Raw genomic sequence first — 17,987 nt, 5'->3', positions numbered from 1 at the left:
CCAACCCACAGGTGAAATATCCTATAACAGTTAAATTCCTTTTCCTCTTATTTTTTTATTGTGCATAAAACTTTCCCATTTTCACAGTCTGTCTCCTACACATATGTTATATGATGCACAGTATAATATACATTACATATTTGCCACTATATATGAGGTCATTTTCAACTTTTCCTTTTATCCTTAGAAAACTATTTAACAACTGCATGCATATTATATATATATATATATATATATATATATATATATATATATATATATATATATATATATATATATATATATATATATATATATATATATATATATATATATATATAATATATATAATATATATCTAATAAAAGGAGCTCATAAAAACGCCAAAAGGTAGGAAGTTAATGCTATATATTTCGGAGAGCAACTGTCTCCCTCGACAGGCAAGTGTGAATGAAATAAGAATTACAGAAGAGCAGTATTTATCCCAAGAGTTCCAGAGGTCAGCACTGATAAAACAAAGAAGTACGATGAACCTCTCAAAAGGAGCTTGGGCCTCAGATATTACAGATAAAATCTTCCTCCAACCAGCGATTATGAAGATCATGAAGCTATCATCTGGAGTGACATAACGGCTGACCTCTGGAACAACCCTTGGTGTAAATACCACTTTTCTGAAATTCTTATTTCATTCATACTTGCCTGTCGAGGCAGCTAGCTGTTCTCCGATATACACAGTACTAACTTCCTATCTTTTGGCGTTTTTATGGGCTCCTTTTATTAGATATATATTATATAATATATATATATATATATATATATATATATATATATATATATATATATATATATATTATATATATATATATATATATTATATATATATATATGTGAAAGGAAAGTTCTAACTTGCGCCCGTGAAAACGATTGGAGATTTTCTTATCCACTGAGATTCCAGCCAAATTCTACCTGCTAAACTGAAGAACAGAGATAGCAGAAAAGAAGCTTGTCAGTCTTCTCTTGAATTTGAGTCTTTTTAATCTGATAACTGAAAAATACCAACCTTGCTTTCTTTTTCTCTTTTTATTCTAGACCTAACTTCATCTTGAAAAACAATTTTACCTGAAGAACCATTGACTGAAATCAGTTATTTAATCATATACCACCATTATTCCCCTTCATTAACAAATCATTAGTGGAGCAACAAAATAATCATTTATTTGTACCACCCACACCTAACCTAAAAGAGTCCTCTGATTATCAGCTGTATCGTTAATATCGTCATCTTCTCATGCAATTCCCTTGTGGGGCTACAACTAGCGTCCAGTGCCATCACCAGAAATTCGTGCTGTCAAAGAGCTTCGAGTCTTCTCTAGATGCTGCTACATGCTTCTGATAATATGTGGACTACTGTCGATTCGCATCAAGAGCTCATGGGAAATGGACTTCAATCGAAACATTTGAAGTGTTATCAAGAATGTGAAAATGGACTGATTTTCTGGAAGAATAGATGAGAAAAATACAAAACAAAAGTAGAGTATTTTCGTGATGAGTTCATGTTCCGTGAGCACCAGGCTAACGGACAGCAACACTGCTGATAGTGTGCTGCGTGGAAGTCAACGTTTGACCTCAATGCAAATTTTGGCGCAAGAAAACAAATATCTTTGAGAAATCACTAATTAATAAACGTTTATGGAAAAGCTAAAGCAATGGTGATTCAGATCTTATCAGTTTCTGCTTGCCGTTTGGCAGCAATAAGAAAATGAAATTCAGCGTTTCACAAAGTGACAAAATGCAGTTCAAATCAACAAGTATTCGTTTCTTGGGATAAAGCCTTCTCTAAGAACAATTGGTAAAAATCAAATCCCTTGAACTCAAAGTAACCGTACGCATTCTGATACATGCAACTCAGTTTCAAGTTCACACGTAAACAAACTGACTGTTTGATTGATATCTAAACAGAAAGTTATCTAAGTTTCACATGGCCAATCATGGTCACTGACATGAACTGAACCAAAAATCGATGGGGGATCTCCATTTTGTGTCACTTTCTACTAGTGTTCATCACCCTGTCTCCGTCTATCAAGAGCCATCTTCGTCTCTCTGAAATAGTGTCATTAGTTTAGCAGTAACTTTTTTCTTTCTTTCTTTTTCATTTATTCTTCAATACGATGCGTAACTGCAATTTTGGCGATGTATTACGCGTGAACATTTTACTTGCACCTTCGACCTTATGGCCTTCATTTCCCCTTTCATTTGGAACTTAAAAATTCAATTCATGAAATAAGACAGAGGCCTACAAAGAGTGCCCTCTCTTGCCACATCAAGAATTTGAGGGTTAACGAATGATTCGCTTAACTAACTGAAGAATTTCTTTAATCATTTTTAAATTTTGGCGTAAAATTTCACACAAAAAATTTCAGTGTTTCTGCAAGAAGAACATCTATGTTTTTAACACTTGCAACGATTCCTAAAGAATCGACATATACCAAGCTCCGTATGCCTGTCAGTGCCAAAATCTGCAGTTCAGCTGAAATTCATTATGCATCAAATGGAAGGACAGAGGATAAAGAGACCAAGTGAGGGAAGTAGCGAAAACAGCAGAGGTACTAAAGCAGGAAGAACATAATTAGCAGAATCTCAGCCGAGGCAGAAAATGTGTTCGGAAAGAAACTCTTCCATGGGTCATATCCAGTTTCCGATCTTGTACGGCTACATCGCTTTTTCCGGCCCTTCTTAAACACCACTCATCAGAAATGAGACATGAAAAACATCCTTGAGGGCATCGGGTATTGCCTACTTAACATTTAATTTCTAAGAGACACCTTAACTCTTGTTAATGAAAAAATACAAAACTGGTAAAGAGAGAGAGTGCTTCTCTGCCTCTGAATACCACACTGATTATTATTCCATGGTTTTATTTGACTTTTTTATTTTTCTGCTTTACTTTTCTTCACTGCACGTTTATGAACATGATCCTAACAAATTTGGAATTTTTTGAGCCTATAACTTCAGAGCCAAAATAAAAAGAAAGCATAAAAATGAAATTCAAAAGGAAAACAAGGACAACGAATATCAATAAAAGCTAATAAGTGAGGTAAAGGTAACCCTGACATCTCGACAAAAACAATAAGTAAAACGAATATAGACGGCCAACGTTGGAAGCTACATGAACAAATACACCAAGATTGAAAGAAACATCACAGCTTTACAAAAGGTGAGAAACAGCACACACATATCCACAGGCAAGAAACAGCGGAAGATATATGAATGTGAAATGGGTTACTTTACCTTGTCTTAGGACCTCTACGCCGGCAGGGTACCAGTGCTCCCCTTGTCGTAGAAGGAGGAAGACGGTGTTTTCCGGCAGGGTGCAAAAGTACTCTGCGTCTTCGACCTGGGTTCCATCTGCTTCCAACACAACTTTAATGCGTACCTCACCAAGTTCTAATTTTTCGCGGCCTGTGGGAAAGATTCTCTCTTAGATATCATTTTGGGAGACCAAATGCCAAAGAAAGATATGTCACTTCAGCAACGAGTGAATAGTAATCATATGGCAGTAAAAACCTTTTTATGTCCATTATTCACAATGGGTAAACTTTCATATGGCACTAACAAAACTGCTATTAACTTGCAAAGCAAACTTCCGTAAAACAGTGCCCACATGTGGAAAAAGCGAGATAACATGGGAAAAAAGTAGCGAAGGCATAATCAAATGAAAAAAAAAATCAGTGAGATGAATGTATACGCAGATAAACAGTATAATAAAACAGAAAAACCAAGGGGAAGGATCTAGTATGATAAAAGTGTCCGTCCTCATTTTGGTGCTCAGTATTTTGAGTGGAAACAGGACTAGTGTCACTGGAAAGAGGGTTGATTTTTAAAAACAGAACATTTAGATTTCTGTTTTAGAAATTATGTTGGGAAAGAAACTAGACCTCTTCCGGTCGGCAGCATTTCAATTCAAAAAGTGAAAAGTGTTCGCACATAAACTGGTGAATCTTTGAAAGCGGTGCTTGAGGCTTTTGAAACGATAAGATACTCTACCTTCAAAAGAAACGCCATCGGGATATTTCTCGTTAGCGTTTAATACTAGTTAGTTACCATGCCGTCTGTTATGTAACTTTGCAAGTCTTGGAAACAGATAGTGAAGCATTGTCAACTAATGACCTTTTGAACTCGCCTGTAAAACAGATACCACAAAAAAAAGGTTATGTTCCGAACTTGTATTGTAGGAAACGTCTCCACATATTGAATAACGAAGCTCAAGAATGATCTGTGACACTGAAATCAAGAGCTTGAATATGATCACGTTTTATTTGGTCTCTTCAAATTTTGCCCTTGGTTTCTTATTTAAATTAACAATTGTATGAGTTGCAAGCAACTTAAAAGAAATAAATTCTAATGATGTTATCACCAAGAGCGATATTCAAATGACAATCTATGCAGTAAAGTATTTATATAATCGAATGAAGAACGCCATGCCACACGACACATTCCCAACACAACGACGCCAAAGTCAAAACCATTTTGAGTGTTGCTGTCACTGCACTTGGAGACAGCACTGCACATTAAGAATCATTCTTAAAGGAATTCACATGTATGTGAGACCTCTTCATAACGACTGAGTGCAACTCTGTTAAAAGTCGTCTTATCACATGTGTAAACACACAAGAACTCATATTCTACTTTAAGCAAATAATCATAAAATAATGCAAAATCATTTATCTATGGAGAGGCCCAGTTTGTTCAGTCGCTTTCTTTCGTATAATCTGATACAACTGCAAAAGAAAAGACAGTACGAATGAGAATCAGTTATGAGGAAAATTATGCGGCGATGTTCACATATTACCAATATCTCTCCTAATATCGCATCTTCTGCTCGTTACCACTCTTAAGAGTGCCCATAATCTTCGACTAGACAATCTGATTTGTTTAACCACAAAATGAGTTTTATTTTGACGCTCTTACAACATGAGGCAGTAGCTTGTTCCAAATACTCATGCAACTGTGAATAAGGAAACTGGTGCCATTTAGATGAAATTCCGAGTTCCAATAGAACAGGAAACTTGCCTTCGGAGACCACTTGTCTGCTACTCCTTCCGTAAACGAAAAGTCAAATACCAGTTTGCATACGAGCGTTTAAAAAGACGGATTTACATACTATGTTTTTGGAATTCCCATGGTGTCTAGAGGAACAATATCGTTATTTTCTCTCTATTACTCCAAAGCAGAAAAATAACAGTAGGCGGGAAGAGAAAAACAACGGCAGTAAACGTGTAATGGATATTGACTACTCTCAAATTCTGATCTATAACTGACCATTAATATCTAGAGTCAGGCTTTCTGACTCAAATATCAGAGGAGCTTTGTCAGTCAAGCAAGAATTTCAGCTAGTCCCTGAAATGTTTGGCGAATGAGACGTTAATTTTCGAGGTATATACTGACAAATCTCAAGATGCTGGTAGCGACATTTGTGAATTACCGGCACTGGAATTCTCTGCTTCTTACAGTTTTTCCTCACCTTTACAAAGGTATTTGCACTGCCTCTAGGGATGAAGCTCCTGTCATCATCCATCCTTTTCTTTTTCTAGTTTACTCCGGGCCTGGGCTGGAGAAGAGCATTTGGATGCTCGTCAAATTGGCTTTACATAAAAAAGATAATTTGATAGTACTGTGGTATGTGGAATACAACTGCACAGCCTACGAAGTTGCAATTTAAGAGTAATTTCGATGTATCTTCAGGAGTTCAACGACCACAGCTTCTTTCAAAACATTGTTTCGTGTATCACAGCAGTGTTACTTGTGCATGTTTCTGCACCTTTTCCCATCGTGTCGCCGAACTTTGGGGTACCAAGTACCAATACTGGTGGCAGCAATGAAGACGCCTGCAGTAGTCAAGGCGTCGCCGCACGAACACGCACAACTTAAGTTTTACCACAAATTTTAGCTACTTGGTGCAAGTATAATGGCAAAATAATAAAGGTTACCTCTAACAGCTCCCTCTCCCCCTCCCCACCAAAAAAAAAAAAAAAGCTTTTGAAGAGCTACATAATTTAATTCTACATTTCATGTGAACTTTTGGAAGCCACCTGTCGGCCCTCTTTCCGTTCATCAGGCGATGTCCTTTTTCGTCTGCCAGTTTGTTTATAGATGACATATATAACACAGTCTCCAGAAAACATAATTACATTGCCAAAGCTCTCTGTTCGGCCATTCGCGGCCGCTGTTCAACTCAAGCGACAATTTTTTTGTCGTTGTCAGGGCTTCCAACAACATCTGGTTTGCTATAACGAGAACCCTTTTTACAAGTGGGTCCAGTCAGATCTTTCCAAGTTCTTTTTGCTGAATTATGTTATTCAGCCCATGTTTACTTCTACTCTCTGCTAATTTCTTTTCAACTGTACATATTGGCATCTTTTACTGTTTTCTTTTATTATTCTCTTCTTTAATTGTCATGACACTGCCACTTCTCTCTCTTCACCTTCGCAGTTTGTATACATTTTATATTGGATTATTTCATCTTATTTCATGTGTTCTCTTGCCTTTTTGTTTGTTTTTATTTTTTTCTTGGCATTTCAGTGCTTGCATATCTCTTACAGCCATCAGGCTTTCATGAGAAAATGAGCATTTCACCAAATCTCATCATCTCCCCAACTTCCTCCTTAACAACCTTTAAAAGAGTAAGTTCCAAATATCCGAGTACCAGATTTTGAAAAGAGAGTTCGTGTTTCCATACCAACAAATAAAACTGACAAGTATCAGTCATTCTCATGCTAACCTCCAGCTGACTGGTCTACATATCTATATAGCCTACCATAAAAGAAAGTCTGTTTTCCATATTTTATGCCGCACTTGATTTTCCTACCCAGTATCCTAGGAATTTTACAATCGTTTCTTTGAAGAGATTTTTGTGCATGTTTAAATCCTTTCAAAGAAAGGCATGGCATTCTTAGAAACTGAAATTAATTCTCGTTTGATTATAACTGTTCACATCTTCAAGTTGGTTTGGCATCTGTGTCCGAAATGTTCGCCTAATACCTTTGGAAATAAATAAATGTCTATGACAACTGATGAGCCCTTTACAATGAAACTTATGAATCTGTCTTTCCTAGAGCTAATTCGAAATGATGAGTTTGTGGCCGAAGCACATTCAAATAAAAACAATTTAACTTTCAAACAACAAACTAATATATTTAAGAATATGATAAATCAAAAACACCCAAGTGTGTAACTTCTACATCACACTGTGGGCGAAAGAATGAAGTCCATGTCTTTTCATTGTTTCATTTGTAGCATAAACTTAAACATCGTAGAGTTCCAACTCGTAGGTCACTGGTGATTTTAGAAGTGAATAAGAAACCATAGCCTTAAAGAACCCATAAACTGAGTGATCAATGTTAGAGTGGGGAATGTTCTCCTACCTTTTTCTATCAATTCGTTGAATGAGGAGACGACGAGACCTTTCCGGATTTGCCTTCCGCTGTCCCATACCTTATATGGGCGTTTCCCCTTGCCCTGTAAGAAAGAACAGCAATTAGTAAAACAACACTGGTCCATTTTCCTTAGGTTATAAGAACATTACTATCACATATCTACTGCTGTTTTTAAAAAATAATTCTAAAACAGTGATGTTATGATACTGGTGAAAACTCTCCTAAGGCAAGGTGCGAATTCCTAGAATTTATCTGCAGCTTTAGTCACGTAATGAACTTCGTAAATACAGTACAAGTTCCCTGTTCCTAATGTCATGATATCAAAAGATCATGACTTGCAATGACGTAACTTCCTGGTTCTTAATGACATGTTTGTGATTCGTGTGAGGAAGAATGGAGCTGGAAATGTAAGTCATTCATAATCATGCATAGCCTACTATTTTTGTATCCAAAGCATAGTAAAACTGTAACACTACCTTTTTAAACTCTAGAGTTTAAAGAATGAATCACGAAGCACCCAGTGTAAATGACACTAGGGACAGATAGAATCTTTCAAGGCATGAAATTCATTGCAGCCAAAAGACAACAGGAAAACCTAGAGCACTTGAGGTACAGAGTACCCAAAGTGAAGATGAAGATATAGGGGCGGAAATATACGAAAACGTGAAGATCAGTATTGATCTCGAAAGTTATACATTTGAACGTACACGAACTTCCGAGTACTGAAGGGTTGATTTCTGATACAGAGGCAGATAGCACTTTCCTTCACAGTTTAAGAGGTCAAAAAACGCAACTCGTTATGTATAATAACACAACTCATACATCTCACCATTACGTGATTTAAAAAGACAGAACTTCAGCTGACAGAAGCCGCGGTGTTATACACATAGTATGTAGTTTCCAAGGAGAGTATTCCTATATTCCTACCAACAGATAATGAAGAGAACGAAAGTCATACAGCTATATAAGGTTTAAGAAAGAATTTTTAAGCTAATTACATATTTGAAAAACCTATTAGAAATTCAAAGTTCTGAGGAAAGAGTCCCTGCACATACTGCAAGTAGAATGCTAGAAAAGATTTCCCACAATTAGCAAGCTGCCATCTAAGCTGGACACGCCATGTTATCCTCTCTGGTTCAAGCCTTGCGTTTTCTTGTCTATGGCTGGTTTCGGCTCTGAGGATTATATTACCAATAGCATCCCAGAATTTTCTCCATATTTTTTTGGATGTTTTCAACAGACCTCCTACCAAAAAATGAATTAACCCCAAGCGCACCTCCGTTCTTTTCTCAGATGCTTTCATTTCCTGGTTTTCGCTGCTTTGGCCAGGCAAGAAAGGGAGCAGTGACAAAATCCCTGTCTTTAGGGATTTGTGTATATTTAGGAGAAAAGGGATTACTGAGATGTAAAAACTGGAAACTAACAATGATTTTATCTTTTAATGAGCGACTGGCTTGACATAACGAATTATTCATACAATTATGGAGATTTTTAAGAGAGTAGTGCAAGTATATCGCATGCGGTAATCGAGGTTTTCTTTCAATGGAGAATTCAGCCATGAACTTCTGAATCGACAGTAAGAAAGTATTTATGAAAGAGTTTGTGATTATTATAACAAGAGTGCAATGTGTCAAGGCATGATGTGTTAAAATTTCATCCGAAAAATATCCACCAATCAGCAGCAACTGAGTTGCAAGTGGGAGAGAGCTCTAATCTCTATTAGAGATGTGATGATACACAGTAAGTTGGTACTGTGAGTAGAGAAATAACATAAACGGGTGTAATAGATTCCTGCATATTTGCACTGAACACGACAAAAGTTGCCATTTAATACAGTAACACATAATAAAAAAAGAAAAAAGAAAATAGAGAAAACAATGAGAGATTACGTTCATTAACCAGGAAAATACAAGTGGAAAGCTAAGCTCCTGAGATCCTTGCCAAGGAAAGTGAAAGTGCAGTTCAGAATCCAAAAAGTGTCTGTAACGCCACAATATGTATTTTCCCAAGACACATTACATATATTAAAAAACAATCACAAAAACTTTCACATTATATTTGGCATCCTAACTCAGTTCATCGTGTTGCCTGGATACTATTTTATGTCTAGTACTCTCTGATACGAATTGTACTCTGAGGGCGCAGAATAAGTGTACCACATTCTGGGGTTACGCGAAACGTTCATTTTACTGAATGAATAAGTACAATCGGAAAATTGGTGAGTTCGAGTAGCAGCCCAAGAATAAGAATGAGTTTCAAGAAATTAGAATTTTCATGAATATAAGATGCATGATGGAGGAAAGGTTAATTATTAGTATAATAAATGAACGATGGAGGAGTACATTAGATCATGGATTTCATATGAGAGTTCAGAGCTGATCTAAAGACCTGTTTTTCTACTTCAAATCGTTTTTTCAAGCTTTCTGTTTGTTCTTAAGCCCTCTTAAAGAATGACTGCAAACCTATACTAACCTTAACCTACCCTTAATCTATCCTTAAAGGTACTCTTAACTTAGGATGTCTTAACCTAAAGTCTTAACCTACAGACTCTTATCCTAACAAAGACAGCACAGAGCAGCAGCTCCGGACACTAACTTGCACTGGCATGGGTTCCCTTCGCGAGACGTTCAGCTGCTGCAGATCTGATATTAATGGAAGAATAACCGACTCGTATAAATCTTCAATGACATTAAGTGGTGCAAGCTCAGCCATGATGTGACCTTCTGCTGACCCGTGTCAGTCATTGCAAGGCAGTCGGAAGGGGTCAGCAACGGTCAGAAAGGACCCTCAGAAATGTAATCCTCCAATTATGTTCCTCCAAATTTGTACCTCCAAGTAAGTAATACTTCTAATTTCTTTGATCTATCTCATTATCTTCCTAGCGCTGTGTCCTCTTCGGAATAGATTTTATTGTTCTCTAATACTGCTGAAACCAACTGGTGGATGAAAGCTTTGGACTGAAGGTGATATGTTTGGGCCTCATAAACATGACAGAATTTTGATCTTCTTCAATTTTGGATTGGATGCCAATAGAGAAGTCAAACCAGTTACACGAAACTGAAGTTCTTTACTTATTTAATTCTGTAAAACAGTCCCAGGTATGCCTTCTATCAAAAATAACAAATCTCAGCTTTATCAAAATTTGACGAAGAATTTACCTTCATTAACTTGAATTACACATTGATTCACTTCAGATATGATATGACTGGACCTATTTTGTATACCTGTCCACAACAGAGTAATTTTACCACCAAAGTCTTTCCAATTTCATGAACACAACGGAAACTTTAGGACTATCGTCATGACATAGTGAATGATTTTGAGTCTACTTCACACTCTACTAAAATTTTGGCATTCTAATTTTATTTCCAGATTGTTGTCCTCTTCAATTCATTGAGCTGATTAAGGGTAATATCGTCTTTCAAATCTGTAATTGTTTGTTGAGGTCCAGATAATCCACGTCATTTTTAGTATTCATCAATTCTTGTATTAATCGAATTTTTTATCTTTATTGTTTTTTTGTTTCATTTCTTTTTTCATTGTTCAATTTTGATCACGACTGTTCCATTCCAGGCTGTAAATGAATTAGATGATATTTAAATTATAGTATCAAGCTGGGTTCATTCTATGGGCAGGTTCTTAATATTAAGAGCTTACTAACGAAAAATTATTTATTCTTAAACTTATATGTTACTTCAGAGAGAGAGAGAGAGAGAGAGAGAGAGAGAGGGGTGATATTTAAAACTTAAATTTGTATGCGTTATGACAAATCGTGATCATACCCTTCGGAACCATAAATTAGTAATGAATCATACAGGAAATGTGATTCATTAATCGACATTATTCTGCACGCACGCAACGCGTGCATAAGCTACACATACAGAGAAACAAACACATCCACAAATATTTACCTATATATATATATATATATATATATATATATATATATATATATATATATATATATATATATATATATATATATGTGTGTGTGTGTGTGTGTGTGTGTGTGTTGTTGTATGTTCGTGTATGTGTGTATTATTGCACTTGCATACGTATCCGGTAATATATTGGCCAGTACATAAGTACATATATATACATATATATACATATGTGTATGTGCGTATAGATGTTATACTAAAAATGCAGTAGCAATGCACGAATACACAGACACACATAGATTATATATACATGCATATACATACATACATTTACATTATATATACATGCATACATACATACATATATATATAGTATATATATATATATATATATATATATATATATATATATATATATATATATATATATATATATATATATATGCTATTTGGGCATATATTCTTTCTTATGCAAATTCTAATGAAGACAATGGCATTGTTTGCCGATGCTATCTTTTTATCAAGACTTTGAATTAGTCTATACTTCTTTTACTTCTTTTTCTATTCAGGCAAGCTTCTCAGGAATAAGAGAATATCATTCAAGATTCTTTCCATTTACTTTTTCTAAAAGACGGACAGCTTCCCCACCTCTCGGCGCGTCTTCAGGACTGGATTACAAATTGACATACATGGTTTTTATTACAGCATGCGGACTTTTGAATTTTAAATATGAATTCAGCCCCCCAATGGCTTCATGCTTAAAATTCAAAAGTCCGCATGCAGTAATAAAAACCCTTTATGTCAATTTGTAATCCAGTCCTGAAGACGCCGCCGAGATCAAGTAAACCGGTCCGTAGACTAGAAGAAGTAAATGGAAAGAATCTCGAATAACATTCCCTTATTCTTGAGAAACTTGTCTAAAGAGAAAAAGAAGAAATATAAACTGATTCAAAGTCTTGATAAAACGATAGTATCGGCGAACAATGCCATTAACTTCGATAGAAATTGCAATCTATAAATATAAAAATGGATGTATGTGTGTGTGTGTGTGTGTGTGTATATGTTCCACATACACTCCGAAAAGCATTGAGCAATTTCAACCAAACCTGGTATACATATGAATCACTATCTCGAAAAGAACACTGTGGGGGTAAGACATCACTAGCACCAAAGGGCACCAAAAGGCACCAAAGGGGGTTGGGGGTGGAAGGGCTTTCCTGAAACGGGGCTGGTTCTGCCAGTGAAAAGGGGCTGGCTATGCCCGTAGACTCATTAACTTTATGAATTTATCATACCTAATTTCTGTATACATACGACGTATTATCCGGAAAAGAAAACTGTGGGGGTGACATCAACTGCACCAAAGGGGGTCAACTGAGGAGAGAGGAAGAGAGAGAGAGAGAGAGAGGAGAGAGAGAGAGAGAGAGAGAGGGGGTGTTAGTGAGGAAAGAGGGAAAACGACAAGGAGGGTTGGAGAGAGAGAGAGAGAAGAGAGAGAGAGAGAGAGAGAGATGTTATGGAGAGAGAGAGAGAGAGAGAGAGAGAGAGAGAGAGAGAGAGAGAGTTTATCAGTTGTCATTCAGTGTTTTCCCAGGGCAGCGCTGGGTTGTCAGCTAGTGTGTGTGTGTGTGTGTATGTGTGTATATATATATATATATATATATATATATATATATATATATATATATATATATATATATATATATATATATATATATAAATGGATGTGTGTGTGTGTGTGTGTGTGTGTGTATTCCACATACACTCTGAAACACACTTAGCAATTTCAACCAAACTTGGGAAAGAACACTGTGGGGGTAAGACAACACTGGCACCACAGGGCAGGGTTGTGGGAAGGGGGGTGAAATGTAAAAATTACAGAAAACGACAGCTATTAGTGTCTAATCCAGTCTAATCCATAGTTTTCGAGGTTCCTGAGAAGAATAGTGACACTCCCGATGCCCTTCAAGTCCAAGTTCAGCCCTAATGGGAAGGGGGGTTAAGAAGGGGTGGGAAGGGGATATGTAAAAATAACCGAAACGACAGATATTATTGTCTAATCTATAGTTTTCGAGATCGCTAAGATGAATAGTGACACTTCCGATGCCCTTCAAGTCCAAGTTCAGCCCTGATAAGGAGGGGTGGGATGGGGGTGACATGTAAAAATAACTGAAAACGACAGATGTTAGTGTCTGCTCCTTAGTTTTCGAGGTCCCTGAAAAGAACAGTGACACTCCTGACACCCTTTAAGTCCAAGTTCAGTCCCGATATAGTCCAGGCAAATTAGACGAAAAAAGGCCCTTTTGGAGAAAAAAATCATAAGTTTTTTATATTTGGCAGGAAGACTCTTCAAGGGTCATAGAACAAAGATCTAAAGAGTTCCCCTCCATCAAGTGTGTGCTTCCCCCTTTTTTGGGGGGAAAACCCCCCTTTGGAGGGTACTTCTCCTCATATTTACCATTTTTTCTCAAAAACGGTGCATCGGACGGGTCAAAGGTATATGGAGCAAAAAAATAGAAAATTAAATTCTCCACAACTTTATTTCTATGTCTTTTAGCTCTAATTATTACAGTTTTTGCACAAATGAGGTCAAAAGTAGTAGACTCATTTTTGCCGATATTAAAAAAAATGCATTCGGTCCTTACACTTTGCTTAATAACTTTAAAATTCATAATTTATCCTCAAAATATCATATAGATGACATTGTAGAGTAGAGATTCAGGTTTCATTTGGTATCCTTGTTTTGGTCTAAATATTAGAAGAAGGGGGAAGGGAATAACAAATATAAAACTGTAAATCCTGAGATGTCCATGCCTATATTGCTTTTATATCAAAAGCTTTTCTTGTAAATTGTTACTGAACAAGCTTGAAAATAACATTATACCATGCACATTTCTCTCTTCACTTGTGGTAAACAGGTTTGTGATTTCTTTCTTTTCAGAATAGAATGAGATTATTTTCAGAAATAATGGTAATGATATAGAGTTAAGTGTACACAACAAAATATTTACCATGGCTTCAAGAAATGAGATGTGTTTCTGTTGCCAAAAGACATTAAGTGAAGGTGAAACAGTGAAAGTGGAAGATGGTATGCATAATTTGAGACGTGTCAGTAAAATTAGAAATGACGGACATTTTGAAATGCTAAAGGAAGTGAACACTATTCAAGTGCATAAAATATGTAGGCGTGAGTACATAAAAGAGAAAAATATTGCCAGAGATGAAAAAAAAAGAGAAAGGTTGCAAGAAACAAAGCAAACCATGAGATCAGAAGAAAATTTGATTTCAAAACCAAGTGCTTTTTCTGTAGTGATATATGTGATACTGCAATTGAAAAGAAAAAGAATGTGAGCAGACGCAGAAAAATTTGGGAAGTTAGAGTTCTGCATCTGAAAAAGAAAATTTCAGACTTTACTAAAGAAAGAAAAGATGAACTAGGTGGCAAAGTATTCAAACGAGCTAACAGTGTCCTGTGTCTTGTTGCTGAAGAAGCCCGTTATCATGAAGTTTGCTATTCAAACTTTTTTTACCAACACATCATCATCTTTAAAAAGAGGACGTCCAAAAGATGAGCATATTGACTGTGCTTTTGAAAAACTATGTAGGTACATTGAGGAATCAGAAGAATGCCAATTCACTTTACATGACTTAATGAAAAATCTTGAAGAAAATATGCCAGAAAGTTCATCTGTAACTGAAAAAACACTGAAAAATAGGTTAATGGACACATATGAAGATAGAGTAATGTTCTTTCAAATGAAGAAAAGATCAACATTAGTTTGTTTCCGTGGCTCTGGACTAAAACTGACCAATACCTGGTACACAGAGAGAGATGAGAAAGATGAAAGATTAAGAATCGTAAAACTGCAGCAACTATAATCCGTGAGGATATCAGAACAAATCCTTACAATACCACAGATTATCCAGATGTCACTGAATTTATGAAAAATGCAGATGATGATGTGCCTGAAACATTACATGCCTTCTTAGAACTAGTTGTTCAAAAAGAAAAAAAAATGATAGGGGAAAATTACAAAAGAAGTGTACAGCAATTGCACATGCAATAATTTCTGCAACACGTCCCCGATCATTTTTGTCCCGCCTATTGCTTGGTTTGGCAGGATATTTATTTCGGAAAACTGGCTCTAGAACCATTGTTAACACAGTATCAAACTTTGGATTTTGCTCTGCCTATAGTGATGTCTCACTGTTTGAGTCATCGGCTGCAATTTCTTGGAAACCAGATGTGGAAGGAGATTCATTTTGTCAGTATGTTTTTGATAATGCAGACTTCAACATTCAAACCTTGTCTGGCAAAGAAACATTTCATTCAATGGGTGGAATAAAGTGCATAACTCCATCAAGAACTGCAAAAACTCAGGAAATAAATAAATTGAGAAGTATCCCATCCTCAAATGAGATTGCTGCAGCTGGAAACATTAAAATAAGAAAGTTTGAGGGCAAACAAAAACAAGGTTTGAATGCCTTAGAACTGGAAAATGTGTGTAACAGGGAAGATGTACATTATGTTTCAACCCCAGCACCAAAGGATGTTTTGTGGATGTATGGAAAATTTCTCCAAACCCCTTCCTTCCCATCATGGCAAGGTTTCATGGAGGGTATAACCTATGCTCATTCTTATGAGCAGTAAAAAATTCTTGCACTGCCTTTCATAAGCCTACCACCAACTGAGTACAATACGGTGCTAAGTGCTTTAAACTATGCTGCTGAGGAAACAAAAAAAAACAAAGCAAGTGCTATGCTTTGTAACTTTTGACCAGCCACTCTACATCAAAGCCAAGGATATAGTTTCCTCCAATCCAAATGGTGAACTTAGCAATATAATTGTAAGGCTGGGAGGATTTCATCTCCTTATGTCGTATCTTGGGTCCATTGGATACATCATGGATGGTAGTGGGATTTCAGAACTATGGTCCACTGTTTATGGTTCTTCATCAGTACCACACATGCTGTCAGGACATGCATATGCTCGAGCTATTAGAGCTCACATGCTGACATACTGTGCATTGGCGAAACTCATGCTTCAAGAACTTACTATTGATGATAACGACAGACAGCATGTAGAACAACTTCTTTCATCATTCAAGACTCATCCTCCATCATTTCATCGTTATAAAGCAAAGCGTAAGGACAAAATGATTTTTTTTTAATATTGGCGAAAATGAGTCGACTACTTTCGACCTCATTTCCGCAAAAACCGTAATATTTAGAGCTAAAAGACATAGAAAAGAAGTGGAGAATTTAATTTTCTATTTTTTTGCTCCATATACCTTTGACCCGTCCGATGCACCGTTTTTGAGAAAAAAGGGTAAATATGAGGAGAAGTACCCTCCAAAGGGGGGGGTTTTCCCCCCAAAAAAGGGTGAAGCACACACTTGATGGAGGGGAACTCTTTAGATCTTTGTTCTATGACCCTTGAAGAGTCTTCCTGCCAAATATAAAAAACTTATGATTTTTTTTCCCCTAAAACTGCTAATGTGCCTGGACTAATAGGAAATAGGGTGGGAAGGGGTGGGAAGGGATGGGAAGGTGGTGACGTGTAAAATAACCAAAAACTACAGATATTAAGTGTCTAATCCATAGTTTTTGAGGTTGCTGAGATGAATAGTGAAACTCCTGATGCTCTATAAGTCCAAGTTCAGACCCGATAGGAAGGTGGGGGTGAGAAGGGGTGAAAAATAGAATGTCAAAAATGACAGATATTGAGTCTAATCCATAGTTTTCTAGATCGCTGGGATGAATAGAGACACTCCCGATGCCCTTCACGTCCAAGTTCAGCCCCGATAGGAATGGGGGTGAGATGTGTTGAAATATAGAATGTCAGTAATGCTGGGCAATGTAACTAAAGCCACTACCTTAACAGGAGAGAGAGAGAGAGAGAGAGAGAGAGAGAGAGAGAGAGTTTATCGGTTGACATTCAGAGATTTCCCCGGCAGTGGCAGGTTGGTCAGCAGTATATATATATATATATATATATATATATATATATATATATATATATATATATATATATATATATATATATATAGCCACATATATATGGTATATACAGTATATATATATATATATATATATATATATATATATATATATATATATATATATAAATGGATGTATGTATGTGTGTGTGGCTTACTATCTGGAAAAGAATATTGTGGGGGTAAGACATCACTAGCACCAAAGGACACCAAAGGGCACCAAAGGGCACCAAAGGGGTTAGGGGTGAGAAGGACTTCCCTGAAACGGGGCTGGTTCTGCCCGTAACCTTAGTAACTAAATAAACTCTAAGGGTTTATCATACCTCATTTCGGTATACATATGCCTTACTATCTGGAAAAGAATACCGTGGGGGTAAGACATCACTAACACCAAAGGGGGTGGGAAGGGGTGACGTAAAAATAACCGAAAACGACAGATGTTAGTGTCTAATCCTAAGTTTTCGAGGTCACTGAGATGAATAGTGACACTCCCGATGCCCTTTATGTCCAAGTTCAGCCTTGGTAGGAAGGGGGGTGGTGAAAAGGGGTGAAATATAAAATGTCAAAAATGTTGGGCAATGTAATTAGAAAGAAAGAGAGTGAAACAGTTTTTATCCCACTGATACCACTCATTCCGATGGATCTACCTTTTAACTTAAGAGATTGCAATTTCCAGTGAGACTTGCGTTCTCGAT

The 17,987-nt window shown here is 36.5% G+C and overlaps 1 protein-coding gene across 10 annotated transcripts in view; it reads right to left on the bottom strand.

Moving 5' to 3' along the window:
- The window catches only part of Drep2 (DNA fragmentation factor-related protein 2), a 132,321-nt gene that overhangs the window by 60,362 nt on the left and 53,972 nt on the right, over positions 1-17,987 (bottom strand). For 6 of the 10 annotated variants that reach the window (XM_067115939.1, XM_067115944.1, XM_067115948.1 and 3 more), the window contains exons 2-4: positions 10,008-10,986; positions 7,401-7,494; positions 3,268-3,438 (exon numbers count right to left, since the gene is read on the bottom strand). In XM_067115939.1, coding sequence (XP_066972040.1) covers positions 3,268-3,438; positions 7,401-7,494; positions 10,008-10,124 — 382 coding nt within the window. In that variant the 5' untranslated portion in view covers positions 10,125-10,986. The remainder of the gene's footprint in view (positions 1-3,267; positions 3,439-7,400; positions 7,495-10,007; positions 10,987-17,987) is intronic. The other 4 variants (XM_067115942.1, XM_067115949.1, XM_067115946.1 and 1 more) reach the window with 1 other exon arrangement.

The sequence above is a fragment of the Macrobrachium rosenbergii genome, chromosome 14 (assembly GCF_040412425.1).
Source record: "Macrobrachium rosenbergii isolate ZJJX-2024 chromosome 14, ASM4041242v1, whole genome shotgun sequence".
NCBI classification, from domain to species: Eukaryota; Metazoa; Arthropoda; class Malacostraca; order Decapoda; family Palaemonidae; genus Macrobrachium; species Macrobrachium rosenbergii.
Note: the sequence above shows the minus strand (reverse complement) of the source record. Positions and strands in the feature narration are given on the sequence as shown.